Raw genomic sequence first — 22,371 nt, forward strand, 5'->3', positions numbered from 1 at the left:
GAAGACAGAAGTTTACATACACCTTAGCCAAATACATTTAAACTCAGTTTTTCACAATTCCTGACATTTAATCGTAGAAAACATTCGCTACCTTAGGTCAGTTAGGATCACTACTTTATTTTAAGAATGTGAAATATCAGAATAATAGTAGAGAAAATGATTTATTTCAGCTTTTATTTCTTTCATCACATTCTCAGTGGGTCAGATGTTTACATACACTTTGTTAGTATTTGGTATCATTGCCTTTAAATTGTTTAACTTGGGTCAACCTTTTGGGTAGCCTTCCACAAGCTTCTCACAGTAAGCTGCTGGAATTTTGGCCCATTCCTCCAGTCAGAACTCGTGTAACTGAGTCAGGTTTGTAGGCCTCCTTCGCTTTTTCAGTTCTGCCCACAAATTTTCAATCGGATTGAGGTCAGGACTTTGTGATGGCCACTCGAATACCTTGACTTTGTTGCCCTTAAGCCATTTTGCCACAATTTTTAAGAGGGATGCTTGGGGTCACTGTCCATTTGGAAGACCCATTTGCGACCGAGCTTTAACTTCCTGGCTGATGTCTTGAGATGTTGCTTCAATAGATTCACATAATTTTCCTTCCTCATGATGCCATCTATTTTGTGAAGTGCACTAGTCCCTCCTGCAGCAAAGCACCCCCACAATATGATGCTGCCACCCCCATGTTTCACGTTTGGGATGGTGTTCTTCGGCTTGCAAGCCTCACCCTTTTTCCTCCAAACATAACGATGGTTATTATGGCCAAACAGTTACATTTTTGTTTCATTAGACCAGAGGACATTTCTACAAAAAGTAAGATCTTTGCCCCCATGTGCACTTGCAAACTGTAGTCTGGCTTTTTTATGGCGGTTCTGGAGCATTGGCTTCTTCCTTGCCGAGCAGCCTTTCAGGTTATGTTAATATAGGACTCGTTTTACTGTGGATATAGATACTTGTCTACCTGTTTCCTCCAGCATCTTCACAACCTTTTGTGAAGTTTGCTGTTGTTCTGGGATTGATTTGCACTTTTCAAACCAAACTACATTCATCTCTAGGAGACAGAATGCATCTCCTTCCTGAGCAGTATGATGGCCGCGTGGTCCCATGGTGTTTATACTTGCATACTATTGTTTGTACAGAGGAACGTGGTACCTTCAGGCATTTGGAAATTGCTCCCAAGGATGAAACAGATTTGTGGAGGTCCACAATTTTTTTTTCTGAGGTCTTGGCTGATTTATTTTGATTTTCCCATGATCTCAAGCAAAGAGGCACTGAGTTTGAAGGTAGGCCTTAAAATACATCCACGAGTACAACTCCAATTCAGTACACCTCCTATCAGAAGATAATTGGCTAACTGTCTAAAGGCTTGACATCATTTTCTGGAATTTTCCAAGCTGCTTAAAGGCACAGTTAACTTAGTGTATGTGAACTTCTGACTCACTGGAATAGTGATATAGTCAATTAAAAGTGAAACAATCTGTCTGTAAACAATTGTTGGAAAAATTACTCATCATGCACAAAGAAGATATCTTTAACGACTTGCCAAAACTATAGTATGCTAATATTAAATCTGTGGAGTGGTTAAAAAATTAGTTTTAATGGCTTCAACCTAAGTGTATGTAAACTTATGACTTCAACTAATATATATACAGGTGCATCTCAATAATTTAGAATGTCGTGGAAAAGTTCATTTATTTCAGTAATTCAACTCAAATTGTGAAACTCGTGTATTAAATAAATTCAATGCACACAGACTGAAGTAGTTTAAGTCTTTGGTTCTTTTAATTGTGATGATTTTGGCTCACATTTAACAAAAACCCACCAATTCACTATCTCAACATATTAGAATATGGTGACATGCCAATCAGCTAATCAACTCAAAACACCTGCAAAGGTTTCCTGAGCCTTCAAAATGGTCTCTCAGTTTGGTTCACTAGGCTACACAATCATGGGGAAGACTGCTGATCTGACAGTTGTCCAGAAGACAATCATTGACACCCTTCACAAGGAGGGTAAGCCACAAACATTCATTGCCAAAGAAGCTGGCTGTTCACAGAGTGCTGTATCCAAGCATGTTAACAGAAAGTTGAGTGGAAGGAAAAAGTGTGGAAGAAAAAGATGCACAACCAACCGAGAGAACTGCAGCCTTATGAGGATTGTCAAGCAAAATCGATTCAAGAATTTGGGTGAACTTCACAAGGAATGGACTGAGGCTGGGGTCAAGGCATCAAGAGCCACCACACACAGACGTGTCAAGGAATTTGGCTACAGTTGTCGTATTCCTCTTGTTAAGCCATTCCTGAACCACAGACAACGTCAGAGGCGTCTTACCTGGGCTAAGGAGAAGAAGAACAGGACTGTTGCCCAGTGGTCCAAAGTCCTCTTTTCAGATGAGAGCAAGTTTTGTATTTCATTTGGAAACCAAGGTCCTAGAGTCTGGAGGAAGGGTGGAGAAGCTCACAGCCCAAGTTGATTGAAGTCCAGTGTTAAGTTTCCAGTCTGTGATGATTTGGGGTGAATTGTCATCTGCTGGTGTTAGTCCATTGTGTTTTTTGAAAACCAAAGTCACTGCACCCGTTTACCAAGAAATTTTAGAGCACTTCATGCTTCCTTCTGCTGACCAGCTTTTTAAAGATGCTGATTTCATTTTCCAGCAGGATTTGGCACCTGCCCACACTGCCAAAAGCACCAAAAGTTGGTTAAATGACCATGGTGTTGGTGTGCTTGACTGGCCAGCAAACTCACCAGACCTGAACCCCATAGAGAATCTATGGGGTATTGTCAAGAGGAAAATGAGAAACAAGAGACCAAAAAATGCAGATGAGCTGAAGGCCACTGTCAAAGAAACCTGGGCTTCCATACCATCTCAACAGTGCCACAAACTGATCACCTCCATGCCACGCCGAATTGAGGCAGTAATTAAAGCAAAAGGGGCCCCTACCAAGTATTGAGTACATATACAGTAAATGAACATACTTTCCAGAAGGCCAACAATTCACTAAAAATGTTTTTTTTATTGGTCTTATGATGTATTCTAATTTGTTGCGATAGTGAATTGGTGGGTTTTTGTTAAATGTGAGCCAAAATCATCACAATTAAAAGAACCAAAGACTTAAACTACTTCAGTCTGTGTGCATTGAATTTATTTAATACACGAGTTTCACAATTTGAGTTGAATTACTGAAATAAATGAACTTTTCCACGACATTCTAATTTATTGAGATGCACCTGTATATATATTTCACAATTTTTACCCCTGGAAATAGCACTGCTAACATTTCCTGATATTTTTCTTTTTTTATGGCTCTGAACAAAAGCCTGTGTGCAACATGGACGACAATGGAGTCTACATCAAACTACATGTGGTGCATGAATTAAAAGAGCAAAAATTTCTCACACACATTCACAACATGTGTAAGTCAGGCAATGTCAGGGAAACAATTGAAGTTCAACTTTGAACACACTCTTGTCACACGCGGTTGATTTCCAGGCAGTTCCTTCCTTATTAAAGTTGTATAAAAGGTGCCACCTGGTTTGTTTCAGTTCACCACCAAAACAACTGTTTGATTAAGAATATTATGTAACATATTATGTGTTAGTAGCCACAAAATGTCCAATAAAGCACATTTCCCCCTCAAAATTGATTTCAAAATATATTTTAGAGGCACCGAAATACACATACTCTGTGACGGTGTACTAGTTTGCAAATATATTTGAAATTACAAGAAAGTGGAAATAAATTCAACTTGAGCGTTTCACATTAACAAAGCATGTTAAAAACAAACCGTGCTGGAACTGCTGACATCTGAGATGGTTTAAATTCATTTGGAGTGTACAAAAATTACACAAGACAAACACTGATCCACCGACTAGTCAACTGTACTTTCTGTCGACTAGTAAAAACTAGTCGTGCCAGCCCATTATTCTGTATACCAGCATATACACCGATCAGCCACAACATTAAAAACACCTGCCTAATATCATGTAGGTCCCCCTCGTGCTGCCAAAACAGCTCTGACCCGTCATGGCACGGACTCCACAAGACCTCTGAAGGTGTCCTGTCGTATCTGGCATCAAGACGTTAGCAGCAGATCCTTTAAATCCTGTAAGTTGCGAGGTGGGGCCTCCATGGATCAGACTTGTTGGTCCAGCACATCCCATAGATGCTCAATTGGATTGAGATCTGGGGAATTCAGAGGCCAAGTCAACACCTTGAACTATTTGTCATGTTCCTCAAACCATTCCTGAACAATTTTTGCAGTGTGGTAGGGTGTATTGTCCTGCTGAAAGAGACTACTGCCATCAGGGAATATAATTGCCATGAAGGGGTGTACGTGGTCTGCAACAATCTTTAGGTAGTTGGTACATGTCAAAGTAACATCAACATGAATGCCAGGACCCAAGGTTTCCCAGCAGAACATTGCCCAGAGCATCACACTGCCTCCACCGGCCTGCCTTCTTCCCATGGTGCATCCTGCTGCCATCTCTTCCCCAGGTAAACGACACACACGCACCCGGCCATCCACATCTAAATAAAAACATGATTCATCAGACAGGCCACCGACCTTCTTCCATTGCTCCATGGTCCAGATCTGACACTCACGTGCCCACTGTTGGCGCTTTCGGCGGTGGACAGGGGTCAGCATGGGCACTCTGACCGGTCTGCGACTGCGCAGCCCCATACGCAGCAGGCTACGATGCACTGTGTTTTCTGACACCTTTCTATCATGGCCTGCATTAAGTTTTTCAGCAATTTGTGTTACAGTAGCTCTCCTGTGGTATCGGAACAGACGGGCACGCGCATCAGTGAGCTTTGGGCGCCCATGACCCTGTCGCTGGTTTACCAGTTGTCCTTCCTTGGACCACTTTTGGTAAGTACTAACCACTGCAAACCAGGAACACCCCACAAGACCTGCCGTTTTGGAGATGCTCTGACCCAGTCGTCTAGCCATCACAATTTGGCCCTTGTCAAAGTTGCTCAGATCCTTATACCTGCCCATTTTTTCTGCTTCCAACACATGAAATTCAAGAACTGACTGTTCACTTGCTGCCTAATCTTTCCCACCCCTTGACAGGTGCCATTGTAACGAGATAATAAATGTTATTCACTTCACATGTCAGTGGTTTTAATGTTGTGACATCTCTTATACACTTAATTTATCCACTTTAAATCTGTGACAACAGACTTAGCCTCATATCATAATATCCAACTATATCATATCATAATCCAACAAGAGTGTAGTACTCACCAATCTGTGTCAGTATGCTAGCATTGCTGTCTAGAGTAGGGTGGTTGAAGGTATCTCGACAATAGAGGACCCGTGTGTTGTTGAGGGCCACTTTAATGCCCCCCAGAGCTAGCAGGTGAGGGTCCTGCAGACCAGCGCAGCAGGCCTGATCCGGGACACGTCTCTGCAGGGAACGGAAGCGGCAATACTGAGGGTAACTAAGAACTTTAACCTTCTGCTGTACTGCAGTCGACTCATCTGCAAATGACAAAAAAACAAAAAAACACAAGTGTCACTCCACAGACAATTTAATTAAAGAATAATGACTAGGAGTCAATATCAGATTAGCAGAGTTAAAAAATATATATATACAGGTGCATCTCAATAAATTAGAATGTCGTGGAAAAGTTCATTTATTTCAGTAATTCAACTCAAATTGTGAAACTCGTGTATTAAATAAATTCAATGCACACAGACTGAAGTAGTTTAAGTCTTTGGTTCTTTTAATTGTGATGATTTTGGCTCACATTTAACAAAAACCCACCAATGCACTATCTCAAAAAATTAGAATATTTTGACATGCCAATCAGCTAATCAACTCAAAACACCTGCAAAGGTTTCCTGAGCCTTCAAAATGGTCTCTCAGTTTGGTTCACTAGGCTACACAATCATGGGGAAGACTGCTGATCTGACAGTTGTCCAGAAGACAATCATTGACACCCTTCACAAGGAGGGTAAGCCACAAACATTCATTGCCAAAGAAGCTGGCTGTTCACAGAGTGCTGTATCCAAGCATGTTAACAGAAAGTTGAGTGGAAGGAAAAAGTGTTGAAGAAAAAGATGCACAACCAACCGAGAGAACCGCAGCCTTATGATTGTCCAGCAAAATCGATTCAAGAATTTGGGTGAACTTCACAAGGAATTGACTGAGGCTGGGGTCAAGGCATCAAGAGCCACCACACACAGACATGTCAAGGAATTGGGCTACAGTTGTCGTATTCCTCTTGTTAAGCCACTCCTGAACCACAGACAACGTCAGAGGCGTCTTACCTGGGCTAAGGAGAAGAAGAACTGGACTGTTGCCCAGTGTTCCAAAGTCCTCTTTTCAGATGAGAGCAAGTTTTGTATTTCATTTGGAAACCAAGGTCCTAGAGTCTGGAGGAAGGGTGGAGAAGCTCACAGCCCAAGTTGCTTGAAGTCCAGTGTTAAGTTTCCACAGTCTGTGATGATTTGGGGTGCAATGTCATCTGCTGGTGTTGGTCCATTGTGTTTTTTGAAAACCAAAGTCACTGCACCCGTTTACCAAGAAATTTTAGAGCACTTCATGCTTCCTTCTGCTGACCAGCTTTTTAAAGATGCTGATTTCATTTTCCAGCAGGATTTGGCACCTGCCCACACTGCCAAAAGCACCAAAAGTTGGTTAAATGACCATGGTGTTGGTGTGCTTGACTGGCCAGCAAACTCACCAGACCTGAACCCCATAGAGAATCTATGGGGTATTGTCAAGAGGAAAATGAGAAACAAGAGACCAAAAAAGGCAGATGAGCTGAAGGCCACTGTCAAAGAAACCTGGGCTTCCATACCACCTCAGCAGTGCCACAAACTGATCACCTCCATGCCATGCCGAATTGAGGCAGTAATTAAAGCAAAAGGAGCCCCTACCAAGTATTGAGTACATATACAGTAAATGAACATACTTTCCAGAAGGCCAACAATTCACTAAAAATGTTTTTTTAATTGGTCTTATGATGTATTCTAATTTTTTGAGATAGTGAATTGGTGGGTTTTTGTTAAATGTGAGCCAAAATCATCACAATTAAAAGAACCAAAGACTTAAACTACTTCAGTCTGTGTGCATTGAATTTATTTAATACACGAGTTTCACAATTTGAGTTAAATTACTGAAATAAATGAACTTTTCCACGACATTCTAATTTATTGAGATGCACCTGTATATATATATATATATATATACACTGGCGGCCAAAAGTTTGGAATAATGTAGAGATTTTGCTGTTTCTGAAAGAAATTGGTACTTTAATTCACCAAAGTGGCATTCAGCTGATCACAAAGTATAGTCAGGACATTACTGATGTAAAAAAACAGCACCATCACTATTTGAAAAAAAGTCATTTTTGATCAAATCTTGACAGGCCCCATTTCCAGCAGCCATCACTTCAACACCTTATCCTTGATTAATCATGCTAAATTGCTAATTTGGTACTAGAAAATCACTTGCCATTATATCAAACACAGTTGAAAGCTATTTGGTTCGTTAAATGAAGCTTAACATTGTCATAAGTACATCAGAGTCTCTAAGAAACAGATGCCTCACATGTCCTCAGCTGACAGCTTCATTGAATTCTACCAGCTCAACACCAGTTTCATGTACAACAGTAAAGAGAAGACTCAGGGTGCAGGCCTTATGGGAAGAATTTAAGAAAAAGCCACTTTTGAAACAGAAAAACAAAAAGAAAAGGTTAGAGTGGGCAAAGAAATACAGACATTGGACAACAGATAATTGGAAAAGAGTGTTCTGGATCTTAACCCCATTGAGCTTTTGTGGGATCAGCTAGACTGTAAGGTGCGTGAAAAGTGTCCGACAAGACAGCCACATCTATGGCAAGTGCTACAGGAAGTGTGGGGTGAAATGTCACCCAAGTATCTGGACAAACTGACAGCTAGAATGCCAAAGATCTGCAAAGCTGTCATTGCTCCACGTGGAGGATTTTTTGATGAGAACTCTTTGAAGTAGTTTAAGTAATTTTTCACATTATTAAAATCCTTACTATAGATTGTGATCAGCTGAATGCCACTTTGGTGAATAAAAGTACCAATTTCTTTCCATAAGAACAAAATCTGTACATTATTCCAAACTTTTGGCCACCAGTGTACAAAAAGACATATTCAAATGACAAGAAAATATGACCTTATCAGCTTCAACCCCTGAGCTCAACTTCATTATCAGATTCAAGGGAGGTTCGGTTTGCAAAACATCATGAATGTGGCAATGTTCACTTTGTGGCAATCATAATGACGCAACAATAATCTAAAAATTGGGTTCCCATCCCAATTTTTTGTCAGTTGAACCCTTATGATCTAAATTATTTACTTGAACCCCCTGAGATTTCAAGCAATGTTTACCATACAATAAATTTGAACTAAGTTCACATTTTCAAATGATAAAGACTATCAAATTAAAATTAGAATATTAATCGAATTAAATCGATAAAAACACACAGTTTTGCAATCGAATTTGAGATGTGTGCCAAGCACTGATGTGAAGGTCTTTGGCCGTTGGGTCTTGCTTCTTATCAGTGTCTCACAGCATTAGCAATACATTTTAAAACATTGTGTCAGGAAGCGCGTCTCGAGACCCCCGTATTCTATTCCATTTTGTTGTGCTCTGTCAAGCGCCCTGTTCGAACAGCTGTAGCGGGCTCACTGGGCTGCTACACTTGGCTCAGATACATGCAGATACCACAGTGAGGTAGAGTATGAGCCACAAATGCCATTTTACAAACAAATCCAACTCGAGACTGCAACTACCAACGAATACTGTACTGTTATTAATGAAAAAGTCTGAATCTGGTGATGTCTAATAGTTTTTTCCCCCCTAACTGAAATAATGTCTTTAAAATTTGAATATAATTCAAATAATATTCTATTTTATTTTCATTTTTTTTATTCTACATTTTTAGATAGTTGGAGGATCAACAATATGAAATAACAAAAAACTACTGACCACTCAGACTGTAACGAACCTTCAAACGACATTTTAAACCACAAACGAATGTATTTCATATGGATTGTATTATCTTACTGTTTAGACAATGAAACAGATGAGTCGGATGCAACCATTTTTTTTTTTTACGATTTTAGCTGCCTGTCTAAACATTTGTTTGACATGTCTGAACATTATTGAAATAAAATTAATTTTAGTAATATTTAAGTGATAAATTCATACTTAATTTCTCAGTTTTTAAATCACAATTTAAACCATATAAAAACATATTTCTTATGGAATTCAAGCATTTCCTTGCTGTTCGGACAAGCAGATCCGCTACAGCAAATAAAAAATATATTTTTTAATATATATATTTATTGTCTGGACCAAGCCGAAAATAACTTGAGGATCAACAATATGACCATTCAGACCGAAATGATCAGATCCATTTTTCCACATTTGATTGTATGTCATATGGATGTCATGCACTCCCATGCTGTTCAAAATACAAACATCGAAACAGATGAGTTTTTTTGTTGCCTGTCAAAACAAAGCCGAAGATAGCTGAAGGATGAATTTGAAATAAACAGGTAAAAATGAAAAATCCTGGAATAAAAAATGTATTGTCTGGCAGCTATATATATATATATATATATAAGGTTAATGTTCTTTTCAACATAAATATTCAAGAAATTCCAACAAAACAAATTAAGCAGTTGGTGGAACCGCTGCAATGCATGAAGGCTACTCTAAAAATAACAAAAATCACTGCGCAGGATTTTTCATTAGTAACTCACCATTACTCTCACTTTTCCCTCCCTGTGGATAAATAGCATCTTGTGAGTCAGTCTTTTGAGGCCCATGAACGTTTTGACTGCTGCGCTTCCACTGTAGCGGTTCCTGACAGGTCCACTTTACCAGATCCTCCACTCTCACAACAATCTTTCTCGACACAGCGAGGACTTCATCCTACACAAAAATGCACATAAACATCGAGTAAAGAGCAGGCAAACAGCTAAAAAACAAAGAACCAACGTGTGCATTTCATACACTACCATAAGGCTACAGGCGGGATCAGGTTAATACCTACAATTAATATTATAGAGATGCCTCTCCCTTTTTCCAAAGTTATATTGATTAACAATAGGACACTCGTCACCTCAGGCAAAAACAACCAACCCAAACTGCTTTAAAAAGGGACATTTAAGGGCCAAGTTGACATTTAGAACATTTACATTTATGCATTTGGCTGACGCTTTTATCCAAAGCGACTTACAGTGACCTGATTACAGGGACAATCCCTGTAATCAGGAGCAACCTGGAGTTAAGTGCCTTGCTCAAGGACACAATGGTGGTGGCTGTGGGGATTGAACCAACAACCTTCCACTTACCAGTTCAGTGCTTTAGTCCACTACACCACCACAAAGGCTGAGAACTGTAGCTTTAAGAATTCTCCTTAGTCATTTATTTCATTTAAAAAAAGGATAGTAGTTCTAAACACATTATGAAGAAGTAAAACACAACAGGGGACATTGAGGCCTGGTTTAAAATGCTATGTCCAGTTTAGCTTCATACATAAAGCACTCTGCTAACTTGAAAACAATGTTTTTCAATTCAAAACATCTCAGGTATTTGCACTATAGAAAAAGTTGGTCAAATTATACTTGACAATTCCAGCACATTTTAATCACTCGGTTTATTAAAAATTCTGTTATTCAAGTGATATGACTGCAGTTTTTCCACGTATACATGACAGAGAGAGAGATTTTTATTTATTTATTTCTATTTAATGTCTTTTGTATTGTCTGTATATTGATTTTCCTCTTAGTCTCAGGTAGGGTCAGAAATTAACGGGGGCAAAAATTACACAAATTGTCCAAAAATCTAAAATGTGGGGGCAAAACATTTCCTTCTTCTGTGGTTTATTTTTAACATCTGATATATTTCGTAATATTATATTACAGGCCTAGGTATACATATTATTACATGAAACATAAGATATAACTAATTTATTAACTATTAGGTTAACAAGTAGATTAAATTGAAGAATTTTACTTTTTTATTATGAGAAAAAACATATGCCTTCATAAAGGTAAAAATGCCCCTGAAAATCAAATCCATGGGGCAAAAATTGCCCCTTTAAAGGAATATTCCAGGTTCAATACAAGTTAAGATCAATCAACAGCATTTGTGGCATAATGACAATTACCACAAAAATGTTTGCATTTTGTCTCGTCACTTTTTTTCTTTAAGAAAAAAAAGAAGAAGCTAAAATCGAGGTTACAGTGAGGTACTTACAATGGAAGTGAATGGGGACAATTTTTGGAGGGTTTAAAAGGCAGAAATGTGAAGCTTCTAATTTTATAAAAGCACTAACATTAATTCTGTTAAAACTCTATTTAACTTGTCATTTTTACAGTCGTTTTGGGGTTACGGTATTACGTCGTCATAGCAACGAAGTTGTAAAATTGTATATAACTGTACACAGAAAAGGTTAGTAAGTGATTTCATCAAACTAAAATCATGTTTACATGCATACTGTTTATGTCTTGTGGCTATACTTTTGAAACAGTGTGTATTTTAACATTTATGGATTGACCCCCATTGACTTCCATTGTAAGTGCCTCACTGTAACCAAGATTTTTTATTTTTTATTTTTTTTTAAAGGAGGGACGAATCTAAATTATTTTTTGTGGTAATCAACATTACGCCACAAATGCTGTCGACTGAGCTGAAAGGGATAGTTCACCCGAAATTCTCTAATTTTCTCACCCTCACGCCATCCCAGATGTGTATGACTTTCTTTCTTATGCAGAACGCAAAGGAAAAATATCTCAACTCTGTAGGTCCATACAATGCAAGTGAATGGGTGCCCACATTTTGAAGCTCCAAAATCCACATAAGGGCAAAATAAAAGTATTCCAGATGTGGTTAAATCCATGTCTTCTGAAGCGATTGATAGGTGCAGGTGAGAAACGGATCAATATTTAAGTCCTTTTTTACTATAAATTCTCCTCCATGCTCAGTCAAATTCCATTTTATTTTCACTTTCTCCTTCTGTTTTTGGTGATTCACATCCTTCTTGCATATCGCCCCGTAATGGGTAGGGAGAATTTATGACAAAAAAATGAGCTATCCCTTTAACTTGGATTGAGCCCGGAATATTCCTTTAATGTAAAAGTTCAATTCAGACACTGGTCTAAGGTTTACACAAATAAGCTAACTTTTATCTTTTTCTCTCTTTTTTTTCCTAAAAATTTTATTTAATATTTTACTTTTATCACAAGATTTCAGTACTTACAGGTCAACAAAACTAAAACAACATAAAACACTGTGGCTATTCACATTAATATATATATTTTAAAGATGATAATGCTCATTACTTCCATCTTTTTTACCTCTCCGTGCTCCACCGCTCTGCCTTTTGGGGTGTCTTCAGGTAAGAAGTACAGTCTAGAACTGGCCAGCAGGAGGCGCTGTGTCTGATCTTCCCACAGTAATGTGACCTCTGCTATGCACACGGGCTCCTGAGGGCCACAGCGGATGAAGTAGAACTCTCCGAGCTTCCAGACCTGAGAAGGAGCCCCTGACTCCTGCCTGCAACTCACCGACTTGTAAAAGGCAAAGGAGCCCCGAAGGCAGCTGGGAGCACCTAACCACTGATTAAGAAAATAATAATAAAAAAAAAGTTCATGTTTGTCTGTACACATGAGAACACTTACTGAATCAAGTAATCTTTACAAGCTTTTTGCCTGAAGTGTGAGAAAATTACACATTTGCTTAGAATATCTTTAGCAATAATGAGTCAGATCACAACAAAATTACAGGTTACAAACGTTCACAAGCAAGGATTTTACCAGATATTCGCGGATTGGGGGAACAAATGAAAATTTTTAAGAATTTGTCATTGAAAAGCACATTGATCAACCACTTCTCTAACCGTACTTAAAGCTGTTCACAAGCATTTTTTTTTTTTTTTTTTTTTTTTACAGCGAATAATGCTGTAAAACTCCCCTCACCCCTTAAATCCGGGCAAATTACACAGGAACTTTAATCAATCATTCACATAATCTAGTACTCAGAATTGCTTGGTCCTCTTTAGCAACATTTCCATGGTTGAAAACACATTCCAATGTATTAATCTACTTAGGAACGGCATGATAGCAGTACAAAAAAGCATACAGAATTTTTATGTGTGGCAAAAAAAACAAGATAAAATTCTATGGAGATGATGCCAAAATGTGCTCTGCAGTCTCAAATATAAAAAGGTATGGTAACTGCACATACAGTTACTAAAAATGGAATATAAATGTAACCGTGTGAAGGGTGAGCTGAATATCTAACTGCTCACATTGGCAAAACATTTATATATATATATATACACACACACATACACACACACTACCGGTCAAAAGTTTTGAAAAACTCATTCTTTATTATAATTTTTTTCACATTTTAGAATAATAATTAAGTCATCAAAACTATGGAATAACATAAATGGAACTATGGGAATTATGTTGTGACTAAACTAAATCCAAAATAAATCAAAACTGTGTTATATTTTAGCATCTTCAAAGTAGTCACCCTTTGCCTAGAATTTGCAGAAATGTACTCTTGACATTTTCTCAACCAACTTCTTGAGGTATCACCCTGGGACGCTTTTTAAACAGTATTGAAGGAGTTCCCATCTATGTTGGGCACTTATTGGCTGCTTTTCTTTATTATTTGGTCCAAGTCATCAATTTCAAAAACGTTTTGTTTTTTTTTAAATTACATTTTAGTTTTATAATGAAATAAATTAACATGTTGGCACAATTATATTTTTGTCTATAAAACAATTTTCAAACATTTAAGCATACGCCTTCAGATCAAAAGATTTTTAAGTTCAGTCAAGTGGTTCAAAACTTTTGACTGGTAGTGTATATTTTATATATATATATGTAAAATTTATATGAAACATAATGAAGATGTTTTGAAAATCAATTTGATAATAGAAACTGTAAAGGCACATTACATGTTTAGTTAAAATAGCAGTGTCAGAAAATTTATTTTCTATTAATGGGGAATATTTACCCCCTAGATTTGCTTTTATTTTTAACCTTTATGAGGGCATTTGTTTTCCAATCATATTGAAAACGGTCAAAAACTTCAATGTAATTAATATATTGACAGACATTTTCTGAGTAATTACATCTTTTGTTTTATGTAATACTACTGTATATGTACCTAGGCCTAGAATAGAATAAGAAATGCATAAGATATTACTAATAAAACACAAATCCATTAAGGGGTCATTTTCCCCCCCACATTTTAAATTTCAGGGGAATTTTTGTCACTTTCTGTGTCATTTTTGCCCCAAGCCCCCATTAATATCAGACCCTGAAATAGTGTCATATTTTTCCTGATTGTGTACCTTTATAAATACTTGTGAAACATTATTAATTTAAATAACTTATTAAAACAATAATAAGTATAATAAAGCAAAAGGGACATGGAGATGCATGCAAAACAAACTGAACCCACTTGATAATCCATATAGTGTTTAAAGGGACACACAAAGTCCACATTTCCATAACATTGTATTTCATATGTTCCACGGTAAAGTACCTCTTGACCATGGCCTGTGCGTGACAATAATGGGACATACAGTTACTATAACTTATAACCCCAATTCCGAAAAAGTTGGGATGCTAATAAAAACAAAAAGGAGTGATTTGTAAATTATATTCACCCTTTGCTATATTGAAAGCACTACAACTAAACATTATATGATGTTTTACTTTGTGAATTTCATTGTTTGTTTGTTTTTAAATGTACAGTAATTTTAAATCAGATGATTGCAACACGCTCCAAAAGAGTTGGGACAGTCGAGTGTTTACCACTGTGAAACATCACCATTTCTTCTATTAACACTTATTAAGCATTTAGGCACTGAAGACACAAGTTTAAGTTTAAAAAGTGGAATTTTCCCCCATTAATCCATTATGCAGATCTTTGTTGCTGTATTGTGCGCTTCATAATGCACCTCACATTCTCAATTGGAGATGGTCAGTACTGCAGGCAGGCCAGTCTTGCACCCGCACTCTCTGCTTATTTGGCCAGTATGTGGTTTGAAGTTGTCCAGCTGAAAATCCAGGACGTCCCTGGAAAAGACGGTGCTGGATGGCAGTATATTTTGCTCCAAAATTTGTACAAATATGTCTGCATTAATGGTGCCCTCACAGATGTGCGAGTTACCCATGCCATGGGCACTGACACACCCCTGACCCATACAGACTTTGGCTTTTGAACCTGATGTTGATAACAGCTTGGATGGTCCTTTTTCTCTTTGGCCCGGAGAACACGATGGCTGTGTTTTTCAAAAACTATTTGAAATGTGGACTCATCGGACCAAAAAAACACTGTTCCACTGTTCTACTTTCCATCAAAGATGACACTGAGCCCAGAGAAGTCTGCAGCGCTTCTGGACAGTGTTGATGTAGGGCTTCTGCTTTGCATAGTAAAGTCTTAACTTGCATCTGTGGATCAACATGGTCTCATTGTGAAACCGTGACTCTATATACATTTTCTCAAAACTTCTTAAACGTGTCTCCAGGTACAATTCCCTTCAGTTTCCAGGAGAAATGTACACCAGAGGCACTACAACAACTGTGTGTTCACTTTCACTCATATCATGACTTTAATGGCTGATTATGACTTCATAAATACTTACTCATACCCTGCTATTTTATGAGATCGACACACTTTTACTCAAAAACATCTTTTGAAAAACAACACATTTTAATGCTTTTATTACAGACTCACTTACATATATATACTTATTCCAACACAGATAGTTTGTGCGGTAGCTCACCTGATAGGATGTTGGACTTAGAGTCAGAGGACCATGGATCAAGACCAGCCATGAACTCAAGCTGACACGTGACATTACAGAGTTACAGAAGCAACACTAAATGATGTGGTTGCTTCAAAAATGTGCTTTTTCATTTCACTTCTGCATTTTAAAACACTATTGGTTAGGTTCAGGCAAAAGTTTTAGGTTAGGAAGGTATGTTTTATTAAATAAAATAAAAAATAAAAAATGTGTGTGTGTGTGTGTGTGTGTATATATATATATATATATATATTATATATAAAATACACCTTAAAACCTCGTCTGAATATGACACAATTTTACTTACTTTTGGTGCCCCCAGCTGAACATTTAACTAGAAACGTGCAGCCAAACGTGTTATACAGCACGTAAATTCTGAATTGCAAAAATGTTGTCATATTCACGTAAATTTCATGTGGATGCAGCAGCGAATTTTGTTGACTAATAAAGGTTTATTAAAGTAATCCCAAGCACATGTTCATGATATCTATTACAGATGAATGATGTTTTTTTAAGGGATCAGAGATCATGCTCATTCAGAAGTGGTTTTCGTTTTGCCCTTTACCAGATTCCTTGAATCTTTTAACTATATTGTGCACTGTAGAGGGTGAAATGTCCAAAATACTTCCAATTTGTCTTTGGGGAACATTGTTCTCAAAGTGCTGGATTATTTGCTGAAGCATCTGCTGGCAAATTGACAAGTCTCGAATGATCCTTCCTCTTGAAGGACTAGACTGTTTTTGGAGGTTCCTTATATACTATGACACGATTGCCTCACCTGTTTAACATCTCCGGTTTCACATTGCCTTGTTATTTTAACTCGTCAAATTGTTATTAGTTTTAAATTGCCCCTTTTGGAGCATGTTGCAATCATCTGATTTGAAATTACTGTACATAAAAAAAACAAACAAAGAAATTCACAAAGTAAAACATCATATAATGTGTAGTTGTAGTGCTTTCAATATAGCAAAGGGTGAATATAATTTACAAATCACTCCTTTTTGTTTTTATTAGCATTTTGTCCCAACTTTTTCGGAATTTTGGTTGTAACATGTCAATCATAGGACGCCTTCACGAGTCATGGGTCAGTCACCCCGCCCCACCCCCACCGGCGTCGAACATATTCACCGAAAAATCAACCAATCAGAGGCCACAACACTCGGCGTCCACATGTCGAACGCCTACTGGTAAAAAAAGAAGAAAAAAAAAAAAGAAGAGAACTGGTTTTACAGTTAAGCCAAAATAATACGTCTGTGACTGTCAACTATTCACTTCATGTACTCCAACAAGCACTAAAATGAGATTATCATCCGTAATGAACGATTCTTAAAACACAAAGAGAGCTGCAGAAGTATTTAGAAAGGCACAGTTTAAATGACATTGGGGCTTCCTTCAGGTCCAACATTGTTGTTTACATTTATAACCATGAAAGTGGGGGGGAAGCTCTTGTTGTAGTTGCTGACGTTGAAAAATGTTTAATATGAAACCTTTTCAATAACAAGTATGGGGGGGGGAATCCTCAATCCGGGTCCTCGCTGAGTCTGAATAATATCGCTATTCATTCAATATGATACAAGCTCAAGAGAAATGAAATATTTGAAGCAACTTCCTACTGCCACAGTCATAACAGCATAAACACCATGACAAAAATGTATTCAACCAAGTATTTCCTAGCTCACTATTTTATGTCTTATAAACATGTTGTCGATATCTGTTAAAACTAAACGATATTACAAATTATTTTGGCTAACAAGACATTTAAAAAAATTGTAACGTGTTCACGTAACGACCAAACAACTCAAATATTGCGAAAAAATAACTTGGTTGTGTTAAAGAAAATGAACTGCAGCCCCAAGTTTACCTCTTCCTAGAAGTTTCATTACCACGTCATTTTATAATCAGGATTAATTATTGGTGAGATTTCATCGACAAGCGTGCGGATGGGTTGTTTATTAAAACAATATACGTTTCTCTTAAAATTGCTGGGTCAAATCGAAACGTTTTTCATAGAAAATTAAACGAAATCTGTTAGGCAAATGTGAAAATGTGGGGGTGGGGGCAAGAGGGAGAATCGAGGTAGTCAACACGACACACACAAAGAAATTAATCATTAACAAAAATCGAAATATCAAATACATGCGTTCATGATATAACAATAAATTTCGACATAAAACCGATACAGATCCGACGAAATTTCAAATACATTTCGAAACAAATACATTTTCTCGCCCATATACGTGTCGATATTTTTAAGTCTTCGTTGGCTTGATTGGATAGGAATCAATTCGGCATTTTAGCGAACTTCCAAATATTATGACGTGTCACGCGAGCATCGATTTAAAAAATGAAGACTTTATTTCCTTAATTCACGCGAGCAAATTTCCAGCTCGCGCTCTGAGCACCTCGAGCTGCAACAAAGTAACAGTTAAAGTTGTAATTCAGTTTACCTGTATCGCACTCTGCTCCATTGCAACTCAACATTCCCTTATCCCTCTCGATGCCCCCTATCAAGTTACACAGCCGGGTACTAACAGCACCGGCACATACATATAAAACGCAGCTGAAAGAAAGGCTAGTCTTTTTTGGTGAAAATAGGGCAGGATCTAGGTGTGGCTAACTCCATTTGCCAAAAGAACTTTAATATATTTTGTTCATTGTGCATACGGTTGCCTGTGGAAACATGCAGGCTCTTAAATTCAATCCAAAGAGTAACAGTGAAAATTCAATAAAGTGCATTTTCAATATGGAGGCTTGAAATCAGTGTTTAATAATTAAAAAATTATATATATATATATATATATATATATATATATATATATATATATATATATATATATATATAGATAGATAGATAGATAGATAGATGGATAGATACAGAGCATGCGTGAGAAGAACAAAGTGCTGTTCTTCAATAAAAATAGCTCACTTTGAATGCATACAAACAAACAATGGGACTCTAAACCTAAACATTACTAGTGTGACACGAAACATTAAAAATAGGTATTATTTATATCTGAGGAAAATGTTAATCTGTGATATATATGTGTTACATTTCCTTCTTAAAATGTGAATTTTCCCATTGTAAACACAAGTTTCACTGTCCAGCACAGTCCTTTGCTATAAAAATTTAAATTAAGTAAAATATGCATTAAATATTTTTTATAAAAAATGATGTAAAATAGTTATTATTTTCTCTCCAGCAGGGGGAGTGTGCACGTGATCATTTCCACGAGACAATGGCCGTGACATTTTATTTTTCCTGCCCTTACTCATGGAATGCTCTGACATCAGAACTTTGAACTGCATTAAATCAAGGTTGAATCAAAGGTTTAAAACAAAAGGATATTCATACAGCAAATTAAAAGCTGTGTCAGTTACGCAGAGAAGCAATTTAATATTTTGATATTTTTTAATAGAATGTGTGTGGCTTTATAGGCACATATTTAATTTTTTAGGGAGGAGAGGGAACAAACAAGACATTTTCTTTGCTTTATTGCTTGTAGTTTTAACTTTAACTTTTAACTCCCGTGATCAACACCCCTGTTCTGTGGCAGAACAAATGCTGTTCTCCTGGATTCAGGACATGTGACACCAGGACTGCAAGCAGTCTCTTGCATTTGTAAAATTTTTTATTCTTGGAGGTCATTGGTCAAATTCTGGTGAATTTCCAGCCAGAAGCATCTGGATAGTTTTTTCCCTCATTTGTGAAGGCTTAATGAAGTCGCTTCATACTACATTTTCCCTCCAAAATGCATTTATTTGTTTATTTAATTACTTTCGTACTTACACATATAGCAAAGACCTGGAGACAAGTATTTCTGAACTGGAGCAATCTTCATCTGTAATAAAACAACAAACCGACAAAGGAATGAAGGAATAAAGCTGAAATATACAGAAAAGGAAATGGGAATATTTTTGGCATCAAACAACTTTTTTAATTAATACCAAAATAAATTATATTCAATTATTCTAGTGTTGAGTTTATGCACACTCAAATCTATACAAATACACCTTAAAACACTACTATTATTAATAAAAATAACAATAATACAGATACATTTACGATTTACAATAATGTATACTAGATTAAAAAATATATTTTTTAGTCTTGTAACTTAATTTTTTTTTTTTTTTTTTTTTTACATTTAAATATATTTTTATTTTGTAAATAATATTATTTTTAAATCATACGGATTTTGCCTTTATGCAATAGTCAGTTGTTCCTGGTCACACATATAGCACTGAATATCACTAGTGCCTAATTACCAGAAACTCTATTAAAGTCATGGAATAATCCTTTTACGTCATCATTACTAATAATTCACTTATTTTAGTGGACTTCTTAACTTCTTTTGAATATGTAGCCCTGTCCGGGTGGAGTACTTCAAGGCGACCTCAAGAGGGTGCTGTTATCTACAAAGCCAGCTCACTTCTGTTATCTATATTTTTCAAATTCCATCATCAATCTAGCATGCGCTTGTCTGTGTATTTGAAAGGATTAAATCATCTTTGGGGACTTCTTAGGAAGTGCTTATATTCTCTAGATGCTTCTCAAAAACTGATTTGTAAATTCAGATTACAAGAGTTGATGATGCATGTAAAATGTCAATGACGAACAGTCAACAAAATTACTTAACTGTAATGTCTGCAGGAATGAGGCGAGAGAAGGAGGATCTATGTGCAGCCTTTTAATAAAAACTCAAAGAAACAAAAAAACTCAAAACAAGACCACAAACAAACCATTACATCCATGGAAGGTTGACAACTGACAAAGACAGAGAGAACAGGAGGGCAATATATACTCAAGAACTAACAAGGGTAACAAGACCCAGCTGGGATGACAATCAGGGAAGGAATCAGGAACAAGACTTAGTTCTCCTTACGACCTCTAGTGGATGTTAGGGCAAATGTCCCAAGTGTTACAAATCCCCCCCCCCCCCCTCCAGGAAGGGAGTGAATTCTGGCAGCCAGGGAGGCGGAGACTCAGGGGGCGGAGCCGCAGGAGGCGAAGACTCAGGGGAGGAACCGCAGGAGGCGAAGACTCAGGGGAGGAACCGCAGGAGGCAGAGCCACAGGAGGTGGAGACTCAGAGGGCAGAGCCGTGGAACACTCAGAGGGCTGAGCCGCTGGACAGGGATGAGCAGATTGGACGGCGGTCACTGGACAGGGGTCATACTGGAAGTAGGTGGCCGCTGGACACTGAACAGACTGGTAGCATGTATCTGACAGGTGCTGACCATTGGATTGAGCAACAGACTGGTCGACCGCTGCTGGACGGACTCGTCGACTGCCTCAGGGAACTGGACAGCCTCAATGAGTACAGGGAACTGGACAGGCTCGTAGACAGCCTCAGAGAACTGGACAGCCTCGGGGAACAGGACAGCTTTGGGGAACTGGACAGATTCACGGAACTCGTCAGGTTTGTCGACAGCCTCAGTGAACTGGACAGGCTTGTTGACAGCCTCGGGGAACTGGACAGATTCAGGGAACTCATCAGGCTCGTTGACAGCCTCAGTGAACTGGACAGGCTTGTCAACAGCCTTGGAGAATTCGTCAGGCTCGTCGATACCCTCAGTGAACTGAACAGGCTCGTCGACAGCCTCGGGGAACTGTACAGGCTCGTTGACAGCCTCGGGGAACTCGTCAGGCTCGTCAACAGCCTCTGAGAACTGAACAGGCTCGTCGACAGCCTCGGGGAACTGGACAGGCTCGTCGATGGCCACTGTGGCTGGGAGCGCTGACAGTGACTGGGGAACGGGCTTTCATAGGCGGGAGCGCTGGCAGTGACTGGGGAACGGCCTCTCATGGCTGGGAGCGCTGGCAGCGACTGGGGAATGGCCTCTCACGGCTATGAGTGCAGGCTGCGACTGGAAAGCAGGGGCCCTTCTTCTCTTATGGACGGCCGGGAGCACTGATATGGGAACGGCCTCCATGACCGAGGACGCTGGCTCTGGGACAGACGAGGCTTCAGGCGCTGACTCTGGGACGGACGAGGCTTCAGGCACTGGCTCGTTGACCGTGGCAGGCGCTGGCTCTTTGAACCTGGCAGGCACGGGCTCGTTGAATGTGGCAGGCACAGGCTCGTTGACCGTGGCAGGCGCGGGCTCATTGACCGTGGCAGGCGCAGGCTCATTGACCGTGGCAGGCACGGGCTCGTTGACCTTGGCAGGTGTGGGCTTGTTGACCATGGCAGGCATGGGTGCTGGCTTGTTGACCATTTTCAATTATAAAAGATTGCTTATATAGAGTGACACAGGACACTCGCATGTAAGAAAATACAACCTAGTTGTTCGTGCGAAAGAGCCGTTGGGAAATGTTATTCCAGGCGGCTCATCATAATCCGATGGCAGGTCACTTGGGACAGGGGAAAACACTAAGTCCAGCCGAGTCCATGACATTTGTGATGCAAAGAAAAAATAAATAAATAACAAAACAGAAATTAATGAACACATCTCTGTCTGCATGCAGCTGTTTTAGCCCTGAAGTCATAGATGTATCCAGAGTTGTTTCACTGTGTTTAAGCAAACACACGCACATATGCACGTGCA

The 22,371-nt window shown here is 38.5% G+C and overlaps 1 protein-coding gene across 1 annotated transcript in view; it reads right to left on the minus strand.

Moving 5' to 3' along the window:
- The window catches only part of LOC127431020 (AT-rich interactive domain-containing protein 5B-like), a 26,945-nt gene extending 8,533 nt beyond the window's left edge, over positions 1–18,412 (minus strand). The window contains exons 1-4 of the mRNA XM_051681205.1: positions 18,271–18,412; positions 12,348–12,608; positions 9,747–9,918; positions 5,244–5,480 (exon numbers count right to left, since the gene is read on the minus strand). Coding sequence (XP_051537165.1) covers positions 5,244–5,480; positions 9,747–9,918; positions 12,348–12,608; positions 18,271–18,291 — 691 coding nt within the window. The 5' untranslated portion in view covers positions 18,292–18,412. The remainder of the gene's footprint in view (positions 1–5,243; positions 5,481–9,746; positions 9,919–12,347; positions 12,609–18,270) is intronic.
- Between the last annotated feature and the right edge of the window lie 3,959 nt (positions 18,413–22,371).

Source organism: Myxocyprinus asiaticus, chromosome 40 (genome assembly GCF_019703515.2).
Source record: "Myxocyprinus asiaticus isolate MX2 ecotype Aquarium Trade chromosome 40, UBuf_Myxa_2, whole genome shotgun sequence".
NCBI classification, from domain to species: Eukaryota; Metazoa; Chordata; class Actinopteri; order Cypriniformes; family Catostomidae; genus Myxocyprinus; species Myxocyprinus asiaticus.